A 21131-nucleotide genomic window follows, 5' to 3' on the forward strand; every position below is an offset into this window, starting at 1 on the left:
ATTCTATCAAATAAAATGATTGCTTGCAACTTCCTATCATGCTCACCTTTTTTCTTTGTACTTGATGAAGGGCCTGAACTCAATGTCTGACGTCCACCTGATGAAAAGACAACTTCTGATCAGTGAAAATTCAAAACAACAGTTTACAGCAAAGGGTCCTCTACCGAAATCACAAAGAACGACTTAAGTGAATGGAAATTGAACAGTATATATTAGTTCACTAAACAGGAAAATTTAAGAAAACACGTTGTTATCTTAAAAGTTGGACGATATTTATCAAATTGCTTCAAAGCGAGGAAGCAGAAGTGGTAGATTCCATAAACAATAAGCAGGAAATATTCATTGTGTTAAAAACTAAAAGGTTGGTCATGGAAGACCTCAATCACAAATGCACATATTTTGCAACGGTTTATTCTTTTACGTGCATAATAATAATAATAATCTTTGATATTCATACAGGTTAATTTGTTCAGTAAGTAAATTACTGTTTGTTACCAAAGACCTGTATGTTACAAAGTAAAGTTTACAAACGTAAAGGTTAAAAATTTACCCAGATAAAAGCTGAAATATTTACAGGATTAAAATTACAAGAAAATGACTAAAAATCAAAGTTTGTGTCCTTGCTGGATGCTTTGAATCTCAAAAATGATGCTTCAGTTTGCAAGTCAATGGGTAGGTTATTGAAAACCTTCCCACTCTTCTCTATTACCTGGTTTTAATAACTCTTTCGGAATATTTTAAAAGCTTCAAACATTTCATCACAGTAATTTTATTCAAACTGGAAAATTAGATGCCTGAACTTTAAAGGCATTGAGACATGGTGAATAGGCCTTCCTTCTAGAGGGTTATTTGTTTTCGGTGTGATCTGCAGTCCCATGTGATATTGGCATTCATTGTTGACAACTTGCTATTAATAGAAACTGTTTTGTGAATCAGTACAAGGTGAGTTCATATGCTGTTGAAATATGTTCATTTGCTGTTGAAACTTTCCTAAGGAAACACAGCAAATACGGTTCGAGTGTTGTATTTAAATCTATTGTACTTTAAATGCACTTCCTCGCGCCCCTTCGATGTGTGAAAGCCACGCTTCTCCTACACTGCTTTCAATAAGAGAGAAATTTATTACCTCTGCTTAAGATATCATCAAGAGCCTTCTCTACATCATAGTTGAACTTCATCAGAGCATTAACTGCAGTTGGCTGGTGACAATTATCACCCAATATTCCTTCAAGTGCTTCAAGACCAGATTGTAACTTGGCTAGAAGAAAAGAACAATACATTCTCAGTAAAACAGTGGCACCAAAGAGCAGGATTTAATCTGTGCCAGTTAGGCAAACTTGAATAAGAAAGTAGAACTTTTGAACTGGCTCTTGAATACAAGAAAATTAAATACAATTTTAACACAACCTCTGCAATCAACCTTGACAAAGTAATCAACAGATACTCAATATATCTTGCAATCGAACATTGATAAAGACCAGTGTGTGTAACTTCACTTGGTGCTTCTTGATTGGCTAATTTTGATTTATATATGGCCTAAGCCACTTTCATATCTTTTGATTGCCTTTAAGTACAATAAAATAGCAGTAAGTTAAGCACACAGTAAAACTCAATCTCACTTGAATCAAAAAGGTCACAAAGCAATTATAGCTCCAACCTTATGATTTTACCAAAACCCAAGCTGAAACTCGACATTGCACAATTTAACTACATGTCATGTGTGACATTTTTACTCTATGTCCATACTCCTTCAAGCAAAAGTTAAAAAGTCAATGTCTGCAGGCAGTGTAACTTTTCATGACAAACCCAAGTTTTGAAAAACAACATAACCTTTTCTGAAGGATGTCAACTTCAGGCAGGGTCTCAAATTTTTTTCTTATCAAATGGGGTCAATATTCTATTGTCAAAAACAAATGAAGGTCAAAGGGACTGGAGGGAAGTTGCCCTCCTGGTTAAAATGTTAAAAAGGTGCTGAAAGACATGTTATAAAAAATGCATAGTCGAAGTTTCTTTCTCAACCTATTCTTTATAAAAATAATCACACAAAATTTGCCTGGTGCCAAGTGACAGCAACAAGGTTATGAACTGGTCCCAAGGAAAGGAACTGGCTAATGTACTTAATCAAGCTTTTTTGCTTACAAATGTCTCTCCAACAGCTTATCTTGTCACAATCTAAATTTTGTCACTCGCATTTAATTTTATCTAACAAACAAACAAGCCCATATACATAGACTTGCAAACAGGTGTTTAAAGTGAAAATAAATAATCCAGAAATAGAAGAAGATGATTCAAATTTACAGTTAACAGGCATTACCTGCACTAACGTCATCAAGCTGCGGCATTTTGAAATTAGATGTTGAATCTTCGAGAAGGTCATCATTGTCATCTTGATCTGTGTCGTCATCTTCTTCTTTGGTTGTAGAGTCATCCATAAATGAAGACAATGTGTGGTCTTCATTTCTTGATCTACTGTATGTGAACATTGCCTCTGAAAAAGTGAGAATCATTATGCATTTAAAAAATAAATGACATACAAAGACAATTTAAGTTGGGGCATATTGAGTTTCATTTGCAGTCTTTGTAATATAAGGTGCATGCTCCCACATGCCAAAATTGTCCAAGGCATGCAAATCACTGCAAGCACAAAACAAGAATTTGCCATAAAATTTCTTACAAATTACTTATGTTTTGAAGATTTCTGAAGCAGCAGTAAATCCAAGTTACTAAATTCAAAGGCAGCTCTGTCGTTTTCCAAGATGTTAAAGTATTCCCAAATGGGCTTTAACAAGGTTGTCACAAAGTAGTTCAACAAGAATGCTTCACAGCTATTATACCAAGGGGAAGTAGCCTGCAATCAACGCCTGGTTCTTTCTCAAAACACTGGCTCCAATTCTTCATTAGAGAGAGCATTCAGCATCCTCAGGATATTAATGGCAGATAAAAGACTAAGTTAAACTATACATCTTTAGAAGATGACTCAACATCTTTAATGAAGAACAATAAAAGTTTCTCAGTCAATCTCCTTGGTTTTTGTTCAGTTTTGGGCACAAAAGGTCTCTTTGAAAACAGCATCCTATAGTTCTTGACAACAGGAATGAGAAAATACAGATAAAAAAGCCGTTCCTATGGCACACAAAAAGTAATCAAAATGTGCCAAATGCCACACATGGCCTATTTCCATATTACAATACAAAGACTGCTTGATATCATTGAAAATGTTCAAACTAAAAGTTGCATTTACTACTACAATTTTTTTTGTCACTTCAATAAATCTCACTCTTTAGAAAAAAACCTTCTACAAAGAGGTAGACAAAGTCACCAATTACATTAAGGAAATAACCAGAGATATCAGGATATAGAAGATTGGGGTTTTTTCAGTGTGCTAATTACATGGTACTTGAGTACATGTTTATCAATCTCATTTATAGTGTAGAAAAGAAAGAACAAACCTGTAGCTGGTGAAATGGCATAATTCTTTAAATCATCATATGACATGCCATATTCATCAGAAGACAGTTCTGGAGGGAAAATTAACTTAGATATATATAAGGCAAGTGCATGAAAACAAATTATAGATAGGTTCTAGAACTATAAGAAATTGAGTAAGTAAAAAAGTAAAAAATAAGAATTTCAAATATCAATTATTATATATAACATTTAGTTCAGAATTTTCATATTAAAGATCTTTAAAGCTTGCGACATTTGTGTTATCTAGACTTAGTGGTTGCAGCAAGAACATTTTTATTGTATTTATACAGTTCAGTTTTTTATCATCTTAAGGTTCCACTACATCAATATATACAATATGCTCAACAATGAAGAAGACAAAATCTGATTCAAGAAAAAAAAGATAATACAAGATAAATAAAATTATAGCCAAAACATGGTCTCTGTGGTTCTTTTAAAAACTGATTAAGATTTAGATCAATCTAAACAAGAACCAAGCTACATAAGAATGAAAAATAACTTTTGCATATAAAAAGTGTGCCGTCACAAAGAAACAGTTTAGGGATATTATTTCTGATTAGCTCATTTCAATCCACAACTAGGTTTTCATTTTCTTAACTAAGGATATTGATTAATATGTAATCAACTTTATGTGCTGAAAAGTGTTAGAAGAATCTATTAAATATTTGCCTTTTCAAAGTACCTAAAAAATTGCATTAATCCATGATTAGGGAATTGTATAAAAAACAAGATCAGAAAGATGATGGCAGCTAGGAAGAAGACAGAATATTCAGTTTTCTCCTTATCAAGACAAGTCATACATTTTTTTCTCCCTTCTGTGATATTTAGCTCAGCTAAAATTTCTTGTGTGCACCTGGCATTAGGTAACCAAAAGTTAGTCATGGGTGTTCACTTCAGATAAAATTGGTCTTCCTTATTGGAAACAGGAAGTTTTTTGGTGGTAACAAGGGAATGGCCTAAAATTTTTTTGCTTGTCCCCCCTAGAGCCTAATGGCTGCCAGATTGGAATTTTTGAAAGACGTGCAGGGGATCTGTTTCATGTCCATTAAAATTGGGCATTTCCAAATAGCACAGATAAAAGTTTTGTGCGGCTGAGACTAATTACAAAAAAAATATGTAACGTTTGGTTATACATTTCAGAGAAAAACAGCTGGATGAATGATTTTAATAGAAATTGCGCAGCTGCAACCATGGTTGATAGTTGATGTGCGCTGGGGGTTTATCTCTGCACAAGACAAAAATCCCATCTTGGAATGGCTGTTGCTGCTATTGGCTCATCATGAGTCAAGTAGCTTTTGACTAAAACAAGATTACATACATAATAGGTAGAAACCAATACAGATGTTTCGTTACCAGAAAATGTCCAGGATGACGTCATCTAAACATAAAATCTTCGCAGACTTTTAACTTTCTTCCTTGCGCGGACAAGTTTATTTTGAGAGTTTGTGACTGGGCGCCTGGAATCACGCACATTTAGAAATTTGTAGTGTTAATAATGTAATCGCGCGGAAATAAATTTTTGGTACGCAGGCAATATATTGCGGGCGCGCGATAAAGTTTCCAGTCTAGAAATTTTAAATAGCTTATGATTTTCAACGGTGACATACAATTTCTATTTAAATAACTCCCTTTTTTCGATAATCGCAATATCCGTAAGATTTCCAGCTTTTAAATATTCTTCATGATAAAAGTTTTGCTAATTATAACAGCAACTTTTCGCCGCGCAATCATCAAAATGTGAAAACAAATCATCTCTTACCGTCTTCATAACGCATATTTCTTACATTTCTGTGCCTTGACATTTTTGCAATTCAGATTTTGAGCTTAAACTAGCTCTTTACTTTTCTTCCAGCCGGTATTATCTCGAAAACTTTTTACAATATGCGCGCCCAACGTCATAACAGCACGCCATTTTCAAGGTTAACAACTTTCGTGTCCGAAAATTTAGGATACATCATTTCGAGGCCGCCAAGAAAAAAGTCATATGCTTCGAGAAGTAAATAAGCAAGCTTAGAAGAAAACAAATCTTTAAAGATATCAGGTTCTCTTAAAATATAGAATCCCCATAGGAAACAAACCCAAAAAATTTAGCCATTTCATACTTTAAACAATTTATCTTCGAAAATATTTTCCTGGAGAACTGTGTCAATTTTCCAATTTTCTATAATTTTCTTTTCTATAAAATGTAGGAACGAGGCTGGTCTCGGAGCGGTTTTCAGACGGGAAGGCAAAATTAAAATGGCTGGGCGATTAACGTCAAAAGTTGTGTTCATCACCGCCGCAGCTCAGGGCATTGGCAGGGCATGCGCTGAAAGATTTGCCAAAGAAGGTGCAAGAGTTATTGCATCTGATATGAATGGAGAAAAGATCAAGGAGTTGAATGGAATCGCGGGTCAGTTGTTTGTAAATCGTAGTCAAAGCACGCCCAGACAGGAAGACGCCTTCAAACTCCCCCTGCACATTACTGTCCCTTTCCTTGTGTACTCCATTATTCAGAGTTATGCTTTTCATTCTACGGTATTTGAAAGAGTACCATATCTAATATTTTAAAATCACACATATCTTTAGCTGCATAAGTGTTAAAAGGCGGCATTCATGTGGTGTGGTGTGTGTGGTCCCTGTATGATTTTGCTACAGGCTATGAGCCTATCCAAAATTATATAAGTACAATTGTAAGTATGCTGGACCAGACTGTACAAATAGGTTATAAGTAGGTCATCTGCAATGGGAAGACTAGAAATAAAAAAATTCAAATTTGGAGAATATGAAAGTTTAGTGAAAAATCGTGCTTGGAATTTGTAGCAAAAGCTTTCTTTGTTTTTTATGACAGGACTTAACTATGCCTATTCTATGTAACTCTGACTTTGTGGCAGATTTCGTTTTAATGCAGGTAGAAAGAAGGATGAAAATTATTATGTGGGGACCCATTTACTGGAAAGATCAAACTTTACAGCATCTGGCATGATGTGTATGCTCAAATGTACACCTTAGTTAGATGCATAGCCTTTTTCAACACATTAACTAGGCAGCATTTTTGCCACCCAGTGAAACAATTTTGCCACTTATTCAGCTGAGATTTTCACTCACTGGGTGGCAAAGGCTTCAAGGGGGAATCGCAGTTAATCAAATGTTAAAATGTATGCCTTTGAAATGTACAACTTTAAACAATTACAAGAAATGACTGCAAGAAATTTCTGTTCTCTTAGCTTGCAGGAAACCATGTCTTTCTTTGTAGCCCCAGACCCCCTAAACTTCTTGACTGCACGGCTCACAACCTAGCAAATAATATCATTGATATCATTGATAAAATATCATTTTAGCCAGGCAGTTTATAGATTATTACAAATAATGCCAGGAGGTTTCGTAAAGTTTTTAAGAACATTTACACATCTCTAGTGAAACACGCCCAAGCAAAGAAGGATAGTTACATTATGTAATACACCAGTGTAATTATGTTATATTATGTTGGTAATATTGTGTTATATTTGCCACCCAGTAGAAATTCCTTGGATAGAAAGGATATGGATGGATATCAATTTGTTGCAACCAGGATTTTCTGCACCTGACCCAACATGTCAAGTCATGTTCATGCACTAAAATCATGACAAGACAAGACACAGAGTAGGACATCAAAAAATTTATTCTTTAATCTCAGAGTGATTTGCCTCAGTTGAAATGCCAGTTCTACAAATAACATTCAGTCCACTGGAATTCAGGCATGACAGCACAAGCTGTGGTGATAATTGATAAAAGCGTCCCCTCTTTTAACTCGGGTCATTCACTTATAAGGCTCTCCAATATCCTAATGTTGTAGGACAGGCAAGGAAAATGACTGTAAATTCAGGAAATTTGGAATTTTTTTCATCATTTAGAATGAGTTTTGTTGCAAGTTGTTAAAATGAAAAATTATGATGCACAGTCCATAGTATAGCCATGCTGAAATGCCTTTATGACTTAGGCTATAGCAGGCCCTGCCATTTGACAAGAGCCATAGCTCTTGCTCCCCTTCAGGCTCTTCTCAAATGCTCGAGGGAAGCTACAGATTGCTCTATGAAGCAAGTTGCTCTCCTTGAAATAAATTTTTCCTTTGTTTATATTAATTTTTATCTACAAGCAACTCACCAGAAAGTATATGTGAGTGTCTTTGCTAACAATTCAAACACCTCTTCTTTGCAGGTCGCATCTGACAATGGCTTGATAGATGAATGGAAATTTCAAAAGGGGACTAGAAAGATTTTGTGAACTACTATTTGACATGGATCACTATATATTAAACAAAATTTAGCACAGTCAAGTTTTGGTTTTTCTAAAAATACTCATTCTATGATGTTAAATCAAGATAAAATAAGAGAACTAAGATAGCCTAAATAAAATCCTTCAATTTACCTTCTTTTTCGCATCCCAATTCTTAGTAGAATAGACTGTGTTGTCTAAAACAAGACCACCTTTGACTAGAGCAAGCCTTGACGAGGCGAATGAGCCGTTGCTCTTACATCTCTATCATGCTTTAGTGCGGTTTCTAACTACTTTTCCTTCACCAACACCGTGTTTTGCAAGCCCTTTTTGGAGGCGAAGTGACAAAGTAATCTATATTTGAACTATTATTAAAACGCTCAAACAATGGGTTCTACCAACATGCATAGCTGAGAACAATCAAATTTGATGCCAAAAACAGACCATGAATTGGTCACTTCACCCCTGAAAAGGACATTCAAAACCATACAAAACCATACAAAACACAGAAATTGGTGAAGGGAAATAGCTAGCAACCTTATTAAAACATGATAGAAATGTAAGAGCAATGACTCATTCGCCTCGTCATGGCTTGCTCTTGTCAAAGGTGGTCTTGTTTTGGACAACAGAACTTGTCCCACCGAGAATGGGGATGCAAAAAGGGAGGTAAATCGAGGGGTTTTAGTTAGGCTTCGAGACAATCGTAATCGAGGGCTATCTTAGTTCTCTTATTTTATCTTGGTAAAATCTATCTTTCTAAATTTTAAGGTATTGAGACACACACGCTGGATGTCACAAACAGAGCTGACATTGAAAAACTTGCAGCAACTTTGCCAAAGGTTGATGTCTTATTAAATGTTGCGGGGATGGTCTATGCAGGAAGCATCCTAGAGAGTACCGAACAACAATGGGACAAAATATTTGACGTCAATGTTAAGAGCATGTTCCACACATGCCAAGTCTTTTTACCAAAGATGCTAGCGGCCAAGAATGGTGTTATCATAAACATGGCATCAGTTGCATCCAGTCACAGTGCTGTGCCAAACAGATGCATTTATAGTTCAACCAAGGGGGCTGTTATAGGCTTAACAAAAAGTATGGCTGCTGACTTTGTTAAGGATGGCATCAGAGTAAACTGCATTTGCCCAGGTATAAACTATTCTTGTTTTAGAAATACTCTACTGGTCTGGAAATACCAAGATTTTTACCAATTTTTTGCAGATACAAACCAGATCATTTCTTCTAACCAATAAAAAATATGACACATTATGATAGAAACAGAGATGAATGACAAAACGATATAATGCCTTGCAAGAATGCAGGAAAGCTTACATAAAATGGATGTTGTATAATCAATATTCTGAAACTGAAAATAACTGTTTACTTGTCTGTGATAAAGTACTCGGGACCATAGGTACAGCTGTCCAAGCTATTTGCCATGTAGAACAGAACAGTTCTAAGTTGCTACTCTGGGTTTCATACTCTATAGGATCATATAGCAATCAAACTTCTGTTTACTTTGACTTTCACATGTTTTGTAATAGACAGAATTTGAAATGTTATCTGCATGTTCAGGCACCGTGGAGCAGGGGGGCTGGGGGGGGGCTAAAACCCCCCTCCCCCACTTTTTGCAAAAAATGCCAAATATTAAGTATCAAACTATCAGAAAAGCCTCTTTTTATACGGTTTTAGCCCCCCCCACTTTTTAGACCCCCCACTTTTCTCAACGCTCTGCGGTGCCTGATGTTATCTGTCAACTGACTTTTTTGGTCTAAAGTTCTGCATGCTCATAGAGGTATACTTACACATCATCTGTGGATTCCTTGTAGCACTAGTGTGCCAGTCAAGCTCTGGCATATGTTTGAAGGTTCTGTCTTAAGCAAGAATTTTTTCTTTGAAGGGACAATAGACACACCATCATTAAATGAAAGATTTGCAGCCACTGGGGATGCTGCTGCAGTTAAGAAGCAATACATTGAGACGCGTCAGAAGAGTGGCAGATTAGGAAAACCAGAGGAAATTGCTGCTTTGGCTGTTTACTTAGCAACAGATGAGGCAGAATTTGTAACAGGGCAAAAATATATAATTGATGGAGGCTGGACAATGTAGATTCAAAGGAATATCTTGGCAAATAGTATTTTGACGCTGGTTTTAAGAAACAATTATTTGCATATTTTTATATTTTTATGAAGTAATGAATAGGAAATAGTTTAATTTTGATGAGATTTTGGCATATCAATGGGATGAAATGGAACTTCATATAAACAATGATTTCATGTCTATTTTCTACTCTTTGCGTCTGAAATAAGCTAAACAGAATGCACTGGTCAAGCAATTGGTCAATTTTTGTGCCTTCATTTTCACCTGACCCAAATATAGTGTGATGTGGCCGTAATTAAACATTTACTTGAGAATTTAATGCAAGTTACTGTTAACGGGTCTGTCATTAAGTGGTCGATACCGTATAGGCAGAGCTGTACACGCTATTTGGTGTATAGAGCAAGACGGTTCTAAGTTGCTACTCCGAGTTTCAAGCTTGATACGATCATCAGGCAACTCTTTAGAATATATAGTGCGCCAAAACGGCATCACATGCAAGACGTCTTCTCATTTAGGCGTTTTGAAATCTGTCGACATTATGACAAAATTCCTGACTTGTGCCAACAGAAAGATTTGCTTCTTCTGCTCTTCACAATGATACGAGGGGATAGCGTTTGCTTGAAAATGGCTTTGAAAAAAGCAAACATTTTACAACATACTTAAAGCTTTTTCGTCTGACACTCCTCAGAGCATAAAACGTCAGAATAGGTTCCGAAAAAACACGATGGAAAAATATATACCCTGTTGTGGATCGAAATAGGCCAATCAGAAAAACGCAAGCACAAGATCGGTATAGTTGACCAATCAGTGCCGCGAGCCTAAAGAAAAATTACCAATGGAGTCCAAGAGAGAAAACGAACTCCTTTTGTCTACACAATGGCGGCTTTTTCGTTTTTATGTAGATTGACTCCAAAACTGCTAGATGGAAGGACGACCGGGCTCTGCCAATTATCCGAAACATGTCGTCATTATAGAGTTTTGCACAATCTGGGTTGTCTAAAAGATGTTGACCAATGGCAGAATCACTTGTTTTAACAGTGTTTCTAGACCTACAAGATCGAGGAGGCTGTTCTCTTTGAGGGGCAGTTTTGTTTCGTATGTTGGAAGGAACATGCTGTTTTATCCTATCCCCCAATCTTTGGGTTGTGCGCCCTACGTAGCCAGAATCACACTGGCACGTAAATTCATAAATGACGGAACTTTTTTGTTTGGTAGGAATGCAATCCTTTTGAATGGATGGAAGGGCTCTCCTAGTGCTGTAAACAATCCGAGGATTGACAGCAAAGAAACAATTGGTTATGGCTTGCCTAATCTGACTCTCGAATCGCAAGGAAGTGTTACCAATCCATGGTAGTTTCAAATAAACTGGGCACTTTTGCGGACCAAACTTTTGAACAGCCGAAAAACTTGCGATCTTCTCCTAAGTATAAGATAAAATGACGTCTTAAGGATAGCCGTTGTCCAAGAAGATCGTTTTGAGTTTTTCCAGTTCAGCGTGCAGTTTAGATTTCGAGCAGATCATAAGTGCCCTATGTACTAATGTTTTGACAAGGTTGACTTTGCGTTGTTTTGGGCAAAATGAATTCCAGCGTATGTACTGACCGGTAAAAGTAGGCTTGCGATATACACTGGTAAGAAATCCAGTGCTAGACTTTCGACCAAAACATCTAAAAATGGTAAGGAATCATTTTCTTCCTTTTCAAACGTAAACTGGAGGGCTGGGTGTAGGCTATTTAGGTGTTTTAGAAAAATATCACACTCAGCCTCTGTTTTGAAAATGGTATATGTGTCATCCACATACCGAAAATAGACACCTGGCTTTTGGTCGTAGTCGAACAAACGCTCTTCATGAAAGCCAACAAAGATATTGGCCAAGGCAGGTCCAAGAGGGCTACCCATAGCGACACCATCCTTTTGTTGGTACATTTCATTGTTAAAACTGAATTCAACTGAACGTGTCGCAGTTTCCATCAGTTCAATGAATACTTCCTCTGGGAATGGTGGGCTATTAAGCTCGCTCCGGTACAAAGCGTCGGCACATGTTTTGATGGTCTCACTCAAAGGAACATTTGTGAAAAGACTACTAATGTCAAAAGAACACATGTTCCTTTGACATTAAATGGACTCCATATAAAACAGCATGTTCCTTCCAACATACGAAACAAAACTGCCCCTCAAAGAGAACAGCCTCCTCGATCTTGTAGGTCTAGAAACACTGTTAAAACAAGTGATTCTGCCATTGGTCAACATCTTTTAGACAACCCAGATTGTGCAAAACTCTATAATGACGACATGTTTCGGATAATTGGCAGAGCCCGGTCGTCCTTCCATCTAGCAGTTTTGGAGTCAATCTACATAAAAACGAAAAAGCCGCCATTGTGTAGACAAAAGGAGTTCGTTTTCTCTCTTGGACTCCATTGGTAATTTTTCTTTAGGCTCGCGGCACTGATTGGTCAACTATACCGATCTTGTGCTTGCGTTTTTCTGATTGGCCTATTTCGATCCACAACAGGGTATATATTTTTCCATCGTGTTTTTTCGGAACCTATTCTGACGTTTTATGCTCTGAGGAGTGTCAGACGAAAAAGCTTTAAGTATGTTGTAAAATGTTTGCTTGAAAATGGAATCGATTTAAAGCATTACTCTTCTCAAATAACTTTATCTCGTTGTAGATCAAACTTCACGTAAAATTTACAGTAAAAAAGGCGTGGCCTAAATAACCTTCATTTTGCCTCCGGCCAAGACTGTTCGAAGGTTTGGCACCATCATTGTCCTAAGCTATAATTTTCGTAAGTAACATGCCTTCAGAGAAGAAATAGATCAACCGCGAGCAAAACTTAGTACTTCGTTTCACTGTGCTGTTCTTTTTCCTTCTCATGACAAAAATTCAAAAAAATCGAAATCCAAATGTCATTTGAAGAATTATGATTAGCAAGGAGTAAACGCATGAAAATTAAATCAAATCGCAAAATAATGACCATCAGGAAATCTTAATGAAAATTTTGATTGCTGAAAACTAATCTTGCTTGTCGTAGGATCGGCTGAATCTTGTTGGCATTATAATAATGATCAGCATAATCCTGCGTAATTTCTCTTAATCTAGAAGATTTAGATTCTATTCTTTTCGTTTAGTTTAAGTATTTCAAAATATCACGAGGATTTAGACCACACCGCGATGGAATTGACATTAAATTCCAGGTTGGAAATTAAAGCTACCACATAAAAAACGAATTGACAGTTTTTACTTGGCACACCTATATTTTTAGAATAGACACCAAAATTTAATTTTCCTAGGGGTAACTAAAGATTCTAGATTAAGAAATAAACAAGAGACGCCCTGTTCCATTTATAAAGTACCAGTTGATGCATTTCTATCCATCAATTTACAAGGTTTTCTAATCTCCGAAGAGCTATTTCGCATAATAAGCTTAAAAAGTTGATTTAACTCCCTCTAGAAAATTGATAGGAGGCCCGTTCACCGAAGCTCTCAAGTTATTGGCGCGGATGAATTTTTACTTATACTCTCAATCTAGCATGCTCAAAATGTCAGTAATAATATCCCCTTGAAAGGTTTCGTTTTGTTTTAAACATATTAAGTTTACGATTCCTTTTTATAACAAAATAATGAAAAAAAACAATATAAAACTAAATATAAAGATATAAAAGACCATAATGAATCCCCAAACACATAATGTCACAAATGTAATGCAAGTTTACTTACAGAGTTACAGAACTGGTGGCTACTCTGAGCACAAGGGAGTGAGACTGGAACCAAGCAGATTCATGGATCTCTTCTACATCTTATATTTCCTTTCTATGGATCTTCTATCAGTTTCTCGTCCTTCGGCCCTAAGTAAATAAAAAATTACTTTTTAACTGTACATAGTTGCGCCAAAGGGTTTATTCAGATACCATATCTCGTCAAAAAATGCAAAATAGACCACCAGAGTAACCTCTAAACAAAGTCTCTAAGCAAACATTAAAGTCTAGTCTTCATAACGTTAGGTGAGAATTTTTGAAGTTCAAGAATGCAAAGACGGTCTAATCCCACATTTTTTTGCAGTATTCTAATAAAGTTGCATATGGTGGCATCGTCATGTGTACATAATTCAAATATTGCAACTGTATACATTTTTGCTGCATTTTTGGAGATGAACTGTTGATTAAGCCCCGGCAAAACGACTGGACATTTTCGCTGAACATGCACTGGACAAATGTCCAGCGTAAATGTTGCGCCGTTTTTCCACCTTGTTCAGTCTTGTTCAATGGTGTTGAGTGTTGTTGAGTCGATTTTGAAGTCTGTCGAAAATGTTCAGTGGACAGGATTAAATTGTTTCTGTTCAAAGATGTTGTAGAGAAATGTCCAGTCGTTTTGCCACTCTACTGAACACTGTCGCAACTATAACTCCCATATTCAAACACAGGATTTGGCGTTAATTTATATCCCATATTCAAATACAACATTAATATTCAATTCGACGGAGAGCAGAAAAAAGCATTTCATTAGTAACGACGAGTCTTCTGAAAAGGTTAGCTTTAGTTCCAATGAGAAAGGCGATGGCAGAGAGCACGAGTACGGTGGTTGTGATAAACCTAGCAGGCCTAACTCTTCTTCAGACGCAGTTTTCCCGCGCGCATCCTACCACAGTGCAAACGTTCACTGGACAATGTTCAGTCGTTTTGCCACCACCAAAACTTGATGTCCACACACTGAACAAAGTGAACAATGTCCAGTGCATGGCCAATGTAGGACCCCGTTTACACTACAGAAAAAAGAACGGAACTTTCATTTTGAAGCATGCGCAGAAGCGTGCTTAATTACTTTTTCAAAATGGCAACCGAAGGAACTACAAATGCCACTGTGGTAATAAAAGTGCGAAAGAAAAGCGGACAAATTTTGTTTGGCCGGATGAAGAGGCAGCTTTGCTTATGAAAATTTTTATTGATTTTAAGACGTCAAAACCAAATGCCAGTCGTTTTGCCGGGGCTTTAGAAGATACTTTAACAAATCTTAACACATGAACAAAGCCTCTTTTTTCTAACAAAGAATGCTCCAAGCTTCAGAACATAGTTTCTTCTATGTAAGATGAGCGAACATGGCAGGCGTTAGAAAGTCGTTCTTTTGTGGAGGTGTCCGTTGATTTTTTGAATGAAATTCTTAAACGATGAGGTATCTTTATGCGAATCTAAATTAGGTTTTAATTGAAAGCATGATATAGTGGAGAATAAGTAATTGTTTATGAAGAATTTCAATCTTTTGAAGCATTAAGGATGTGGTTTGGCAATAAAGACACTGTTGAATTGATATGAAAATACTTAAGGCACAGCAAAATATCAAATGACATTGGAGGGTGAATCAAGGACCTGAAAGGAATATGGGGGTGTCACGATTCTTGGTTGGACAGTAAAACACTTTGTAGATGGGTAGAAGGATCAGTTTTCTGTCTTCGTAAATCCTCAAGTCAAGAATGGGCAAGGTTCACCACTCTATGGAAAATTGTCACTACAAGGAAACTCACCAGTGACGGCAGAAGGGGTTACTTAATTAACACCAAGATGTGTATTGTTATTAGATGCCTGCAAGTTTTCTTGCAAGCAATGTTCCGTTGGTGGTGGAATATGACTGCTAAATAAAGAACCACTTAAGAAAGACTCGTCACAGGAAGAGGGGGAGCTGGAAGAAATGTCATTTCCTATAGCTATTTTGTTTGGGTTTGTCTCTTATAATGAATTTACACTGATGGTGGTTGCACAGTTCTTAAAAAACGTCAGTCTATTGATTAATGAACAAAAGAAATATGTTTTAACTTCAAAATATATCATGGTCAGATCAATGCTCTCAGAAATTATGACAGTGACGTCATTTGCTGCCCAAGGCCCTGCCTCAAACCTTTTCACCACTATGAACATTGGCAATAAAAATGAAGCAAATAATGTAAGATTGGTGTTCAAGAGCTGTAACTAATGCTGTTTTGGACAATGATTGAAAGAGAAACGATAAAATTTTGTATCATCTGCCAAAGAGAAAATTTTTTCAACGTTTGAATTGAATTCGTAGCGTAGTTTAACGGAAATTGGTTCAAGGAGATAACATCTTAAATGGACGATAACATCTTCGAGAAGTACAGAACATCCCAGATCGATGACATTTGAAGGATACAGGACGGGTCTTCTTTGAAATTGAAGAACAGAAATGAAACTAGATAAGATGATGATAAGATCAAAATACTTTGGCACGGTTTTCAAAAGTTGCTACTATTGAATGGGAATTCAAGTTTAGCCTTTATTATAATCCTAAAACCACACTCACTAAGATACATACGATTAATATAAATTAGAATTCTTTAGGTTTCACCAAAAACGGGTTGAAATGCTTAGAATTTCGGATGCATGGATACCTGGTAATCGAAAGGTTTGTACTAAAAAGAATCAGTTCATTTGAGCTTATGCTTAAGATTTCATAGCCTGCAAAAATATAAACATGAGATTGCTTGGGCCTTCAAATTTGAAGGACACCTACCGTGTTTAGCTGATAAGGGGTTACGATGGTCAGTGACCCAGAGTTACCTTTAACATTTACTATAAAAAGATCGAGTGAATAGCAAATGAAGCTGGCATCTTAATCTTCCAAAAACTTTAACTTCATTCAAAAATTCACTGAAAATCCTACGAGTATCAGCTGGAGGGATGAAGTAAAGTTTATGTATTTCCAAGTGTGTATGAAAAAGTTACAGTGCACAAGGCCTATTTTGAATATGGTCTTATATCATTTAATATTTTTGTGCTGTCTGCACCCCTATCCATTTCTGATCGCAAAAAGTCTTGTGACATATGGTTTAAGACAGTCAATTGATTATAGTTTTAACTTTATTTAATGGCCCCGGGGGTAGCCACAGTCTTTTGGTATCCGGGGTATCGTTTCCTATATTGTTGTATAGTAGTTTTTGTTAGTAGTGTTGTCTGTCTGTCGTATGTATTGTAACTTATTAGTGGAATGTAAACAAATATCGTGTGTGAAACTGTCTGTATGCAGTCTTCCTATCGACAATACATTGTTAATCACATTCAAAGCTAAAAGTGAGCTCGAGATGGCCCTCGAATGCCTTGTTGGGATAGGCTTAAGTTTTAACCAGAAACCCAAGGAGGCTCTTGATGGCCCTGGCTGTATCCACAACTCTCCCAGATCTTTGGTTGTAAAGAGAGACACATAGGCAGTATCATAATCGATGCCTTCTCATATAAGATTGATAGAAAGAGAAAATGGTCGCAAACCTGCAATTAAACGTTAATTCCTAAACTGAACTTAATTTAAAAAAGTATTTCTTAAAAGCACGTATTTAAATCGCTAACTTATTTGTCAAATTCTGAAAATGTTAAAAATTTCAGCAAAGTTAGAACGGACACTTTATAAAATCAAGTAAACTGTTTTTTGCTTCAAGTTGCAGTGTCGCATTGTTGGCGCATTTGTATGGAATATTAAGTGTGTGTGATGATGTTGTGGGTAGGACTCTCTCAATGCGTGGAAAGTATTTATTACTTTATAAACTAACTTTGTAGCTAAGGCCTTCATCGGTGGCAGGAAAGATTTGTCACAAAATTACAATAAACATTTATGCAAAACTAATCAAAGTATCATAAACAAAATTCCGTGTTTAATTTGTATCCATGAAAACAGGTAAGAGCCCCAACCTCTTCTTTTCGGCGTCGTGCTTCATGACGTAAGTAACAGTAGCGTTTTACCTCCCTGGTAAAAGATCGACACGATGATGTAGTCAGTAGATAAATGCAAAGATGGCAAAATTCTAGCACGAGACCTAGACAAATGCATGGACCAGAAAGGCAGACTTGAAAAACACTCTGATAACAAAACATATGAAAGGTGTGGCTAACAATCTTTTTTGCTCTAATTCAAGATTGACACAATATTCGATCTGATTCAGCATTTCCTTTTCTCTTCAAAATTTGTTCATATTATCCAAATAGAGTTCAAAAGTGATTACGTAACAAAAATCTCTTGTTTAGAATTTTCAAAGTTAGATTATTTTTTAGTTATATTTATAGTAATATTTAGTTAACTATAATATGTAAAGTCTGTCTCAAATTATATATGAGGTGAGATCTGTGATAACGCAAAATTACTTAAACTGCAGCAAACACCTTGCCTGCTGCTTTTCGCTAACATTTTCGCCTGATATCTAATTTGAGAGAGAGACTGTAGTGTTCTTTGTTTTTTTTCTTTTGGTAATTCATATGTAAGTTGTCTTAGTTTTTTGCGATGCCACGGAGTAGTCATAGTATTTTGCACCCAGTGGCATCGTCCTTGTAATGTCATTAAGTATTTTGTAGGTAGTGTAACTAGTAAATTTGTATTGTAATTTTATTGCAATGTAAAAAAAAAGTTAGATCACATAGTCTTAAAGAGCATAATAGAATACTTCTTAATATGTGAAACGAAAGTAATAAAAAACAAATTTGCTATGGTAGTGCCACATGTGTAAAGGCTTTTTTCAAATCAAATTATACAAATTATACAAAAAGTCAAAGCTTCTAAATATATATTCTTTGTGTTGTCACACTTGCGAACACTATCAAAACTATGGTAGAACTTAACTTCTTCTTATTTCAGTTCGAGGCACTTTGTATGTTTATCTAATCTCTTTCGGTTCGGAGCCAGAAAAGGAAAAGCGTAGTGTAAATCTTCGTTGAAAAGTTAGCGCGACAAGTTTCATCCAAAAAGTCTTAAATATGCTTATAATGTGGAAGATAGTAATAATGACACGTTACTCGAACAGATAAAGGACCCATACAAAAGTTTCAAACTTCAAAAAATATATCAAAAGACATAAACAATTTTGTGAATTCTAACTCCATGACACAAAATAACGCCAAAAAATTGAATATATAACGAGCTTGTGTCCTGGTGCATAACAATAATGATATATGTGATGCCTTGCAGAGTCACATCACAACGCATGAACACATCAAGACCACAAGAAACAACAAATGCTAAGCCACTTTGCCACGGATCAAAACTGAATATGCGCTAAAGGGATTTTATTACGTGAGGACAAAGTTATACAACAATTTACCTATAAACATAAGAACTGCCGAAAAAGGTTTTTAAGGAAAAACTGGATCTATTTTTGAAATGAAGTAGCTTTGATAAACTAGGCTTTTAATATTAATCATATACTTTTAACACGTTATTTATTCATAGTTATGAAATTGTAAATTAGGCTTTTAATATTTCTTTCCTTTTCGTTAAGCAGGACAAGTATTGAAAACAGCAATACTTATGTTGACGTTTTATCCTGTTTAAATATTCGTATTGTCTGATATATGGTCAGCAAAAGATACAAGTTTAGCTAACGAATTACTGTTGTTTTTGCCCTGTTCATAAGTTTTAGAACCAGGGCAAATTTCGGTGATTTGATGGAGAAAGCCGAAAAGGCTCATGCTTATGTGGCAATTCTCAGTCCATTTGCAGCAGATTCAACTGATTTTGCAAATTTGGAGGTATAATGCGATGTTCTCTTAAATTCTGGAGTCAGAATTCTAGAATACTTAATATAGACGAGAAGCTTTATTTTAAAAATTATTTAAAAATTATAGTTCCAAAGGAAAATAAAGTCTCAAATTAAGTTAAAAGTAAAGTGACATCTAAAAATTGAATAACAAAGAAATGAGTACTTAATTTTATTTGAAATTTTGATTGAAGTTTGTTTGTAAAAATAAAAAAATTTATAGGGACAAAATAATTGGTGAATGATAAGCACAAAAATAATTAAGACTGTGAAATATTCTTAATACTCAATAAAGTACCACACGCGACTAACATAATTTGATGGATTTTTCTGATATCATAGGACGCAATAAGCTGCTATGTTTTATTAGATATTATTAGGTAATCATTACAGTTACACAGTTTAAATTTCTGCTCTCTACTTTCTGAAATTGCTAAAATCGCTAAACTTTCAAAAAAAATATAAATTTAAGTCTACAAAGAAAAGATAACATTACTTCACCAAATTTATCTTTTTCTGTACCTATGAATTCTTGTAAAATGTTCTCATTATTATCAGAAGTCCATTAAAGTATTGAAAGAATATAAAAAAGTCTCCTATGTGATAAAAATCTTGTTTTGCAACTAAAATTTAATTAATTTATTTTTTTCTTCAGAATCTTTTCATATCAAAATCTTGAAGCTTAAAACCAGCTACTTTTATTTTCTGTCAAAAATTTTATCTTTGAAGCTTATATAATGAGGAACCTTATATAATTTCTACATTTGCTGCAAAGCAACTCCAATGCAAATAGATTTGCGAGTCTGGGCACTAGCAGAAAGGGTACAAAGTAAAATTTTGTTCAAAAATGTGTAGACAACAAAAGGAAAGGAAGCCACATACCATTTGAATCGAATATTTTGCCACGTGCATTGATTATAGGGTAGGCAAGGCAATGTGCCAAGTCTTACCACATTTTTCATTCTAAACCACATATGCATAGACTTGTGTGGTTAACTCAATGTATGAAAGAATTATGCTGAATTCAGCTATATCAGACAAGCGAATTCCACGAAACCATCAGTGATACCAAAAGCCCCACAAAACAAGTGGAGCTCACTTTCTACGGAAATGCCCTCGTCTATGGGGAGCAAAATTTTCATAGAATTTCTTGTCATGTGAAAGCTAAAGTGACCAAGATTATTGTAACAATTAATTACAATGATAACTACGAGTAATAAGACATCCTCGAGTTCGGTCCCCTTTTAATAAAACTTCTGAGGCAGTCAAAGCTGAAGAAACAAACAGAATTGAATATATAGTATCAAAGTGTTATATCACTCACTGCACGGATATTTTGCCATAGATATATATAAAAAAATCGGACTCTTGGAAGGTCGATAAGTGAAAAGCTTTTTATGGAGCCATGGACGTAGGGAAGCAACCAATTCTTAGAAATTGGTCGTGGTTAACGTACGCTGAGTTCTTATTTAGCCCCCGAGAACTTTTCCAATGCCTGTTCAAGCTACCTTCCTAGGACCAGAGTCTAGAAGACTGGGAAGAGAAACAATTTCGTTCCTCCTTATTTCCCAGGTTCTGGGTAGTTCTTTATCTATGTAAGAATGGTTTTTGAAATTGGCTCCTTCATAGTCAATAGACTATGGCTCCTGAAAGGAACATTCAAATCGAATATGACCAAAGATGACGAAAACTGTGAAATGTTAGCAACAAAATAAAAAAGAACAATAACGAGGAAGAGAACACTATATAAGGGCATTTTTCACAAGGCAGGAAGCAGCTTTGCGGGGTGTTTACTACTTCTCCAGG

The 21131-nt window shown here is 35.7% G+C and overlaps 2 protein-coding genes and 1 long non-coding RNA gene across 6 annotated transcripts in view; 1 reads left to right on the forward strand and 2 right to left on the reverse strand.

Moving 5' to 3' along the window:
* Positions 1-5418, reverse strand: part of LOC135688777 (HBS1-like protein) — a 28278-nt gene extending 22860 nt beyond the window's left edge. For 2 of the 4 annotated variants that reach the window (XM_089110284.1, XM_065205774.2), the window contains exons 1-5: positions 5228-5411; positions 3450-3518; positions 2315-2488; positions 1127-1258; positions 47-97 (exon numbers count right to left, since the gene is read on the reverse strand). In XM_089110284.1, coding sequence (XP_088966410.1) covers positions 47-97; positions 1127-1258; positions 2315-2488; positions 3450-3518; positions 5228-5270 — 469 coding nt within the window. In that variant the 5' untranslated portion in view covers positions 5271-5411. Of the gene's footprint in view, positions 1-46; positions 98-1126; positions 1259-2314; positions 2489-3449; positions 3519-5227 lie in introns of those variants that run through there. The other 2 variants (XM_065205772.2, XM_065205773.2) reach the window with 2 other exon arrangements.
* Positions 5419-5676: 258 nt separating this feature from the next.
* Positions 5677-9972, forward strand: LOC135688780 (dehydrogenase/reductase SDR family member 6). Its single transcript, XM_065205776.2, has 3 exons — positions 5677-5860; positions 8470-8850; positions 9602-9972. The coding sequence occupies exons 1-3, from the start codon at positions 5707-5709 to the stop codon at positions 9808-9810; spliced, it is 744 nt and encodes a 247-aa protein (XP_065061848.2). The 5' UTR covers positions 5677-5706; the 3' UTR covers positions 9811-9972.
* Positions 9973-13522: 3550 nt separating this feature from the next.
* The window catches only part of LOC135688781 (uncharacterized), a 39257-nt gene continuing 31648 nt past the window's right edge, over positions 13523-21131 (reverse strand). Inside the window, exon 3 of the long non-coding RNA XR_010516425.2 lies at positions 13523-13650. This is a non-coding gene — a long non-coding RNA (uncharacterized LOC135688781). The remainder of the gene's footprint in view (positions 13651-21131) is intronic.

This window comes from Rhopilema esculentum, chromosome 9 (assembly GCF_057945365.1).
Source record: "Rhopilema esculentum isolate cy_ngs chromosome 9, ASM5794536v1, whole genome shotgun sequence".
Lineage (NCBI taxonomy): Eukaryota > Metazoa > Cnidaria > Scyphozoa > Rhizostomeae > Rhizostomatidae > Rhopilema > Rhopilema esculentum.

Bases quoted from the DNA above. Each gene is read 5' to 3' on its own strand.
- LOC135688780 (XM_065205776.2), top strand. From the start codon at position 5,707: ATGGCTGGGCGATTAACGTCAAAAGTTGTGTTCATCACCGCCGCAGCT. The intron at 5,861-8,469 runs GTCAGTTGTTTG...CTAAATTTTAAG, and splicing joins GGAGTTGAATGGAATCGCGG to GTATTGAGACACACACGCTG. The intron at 8,851-9,601 runs GTATAAACTATT...TTTTCTTTGAAG, and splicing joins AGTAAACTGCATTTGCCCAG to GGACAATAGACACACCATCA.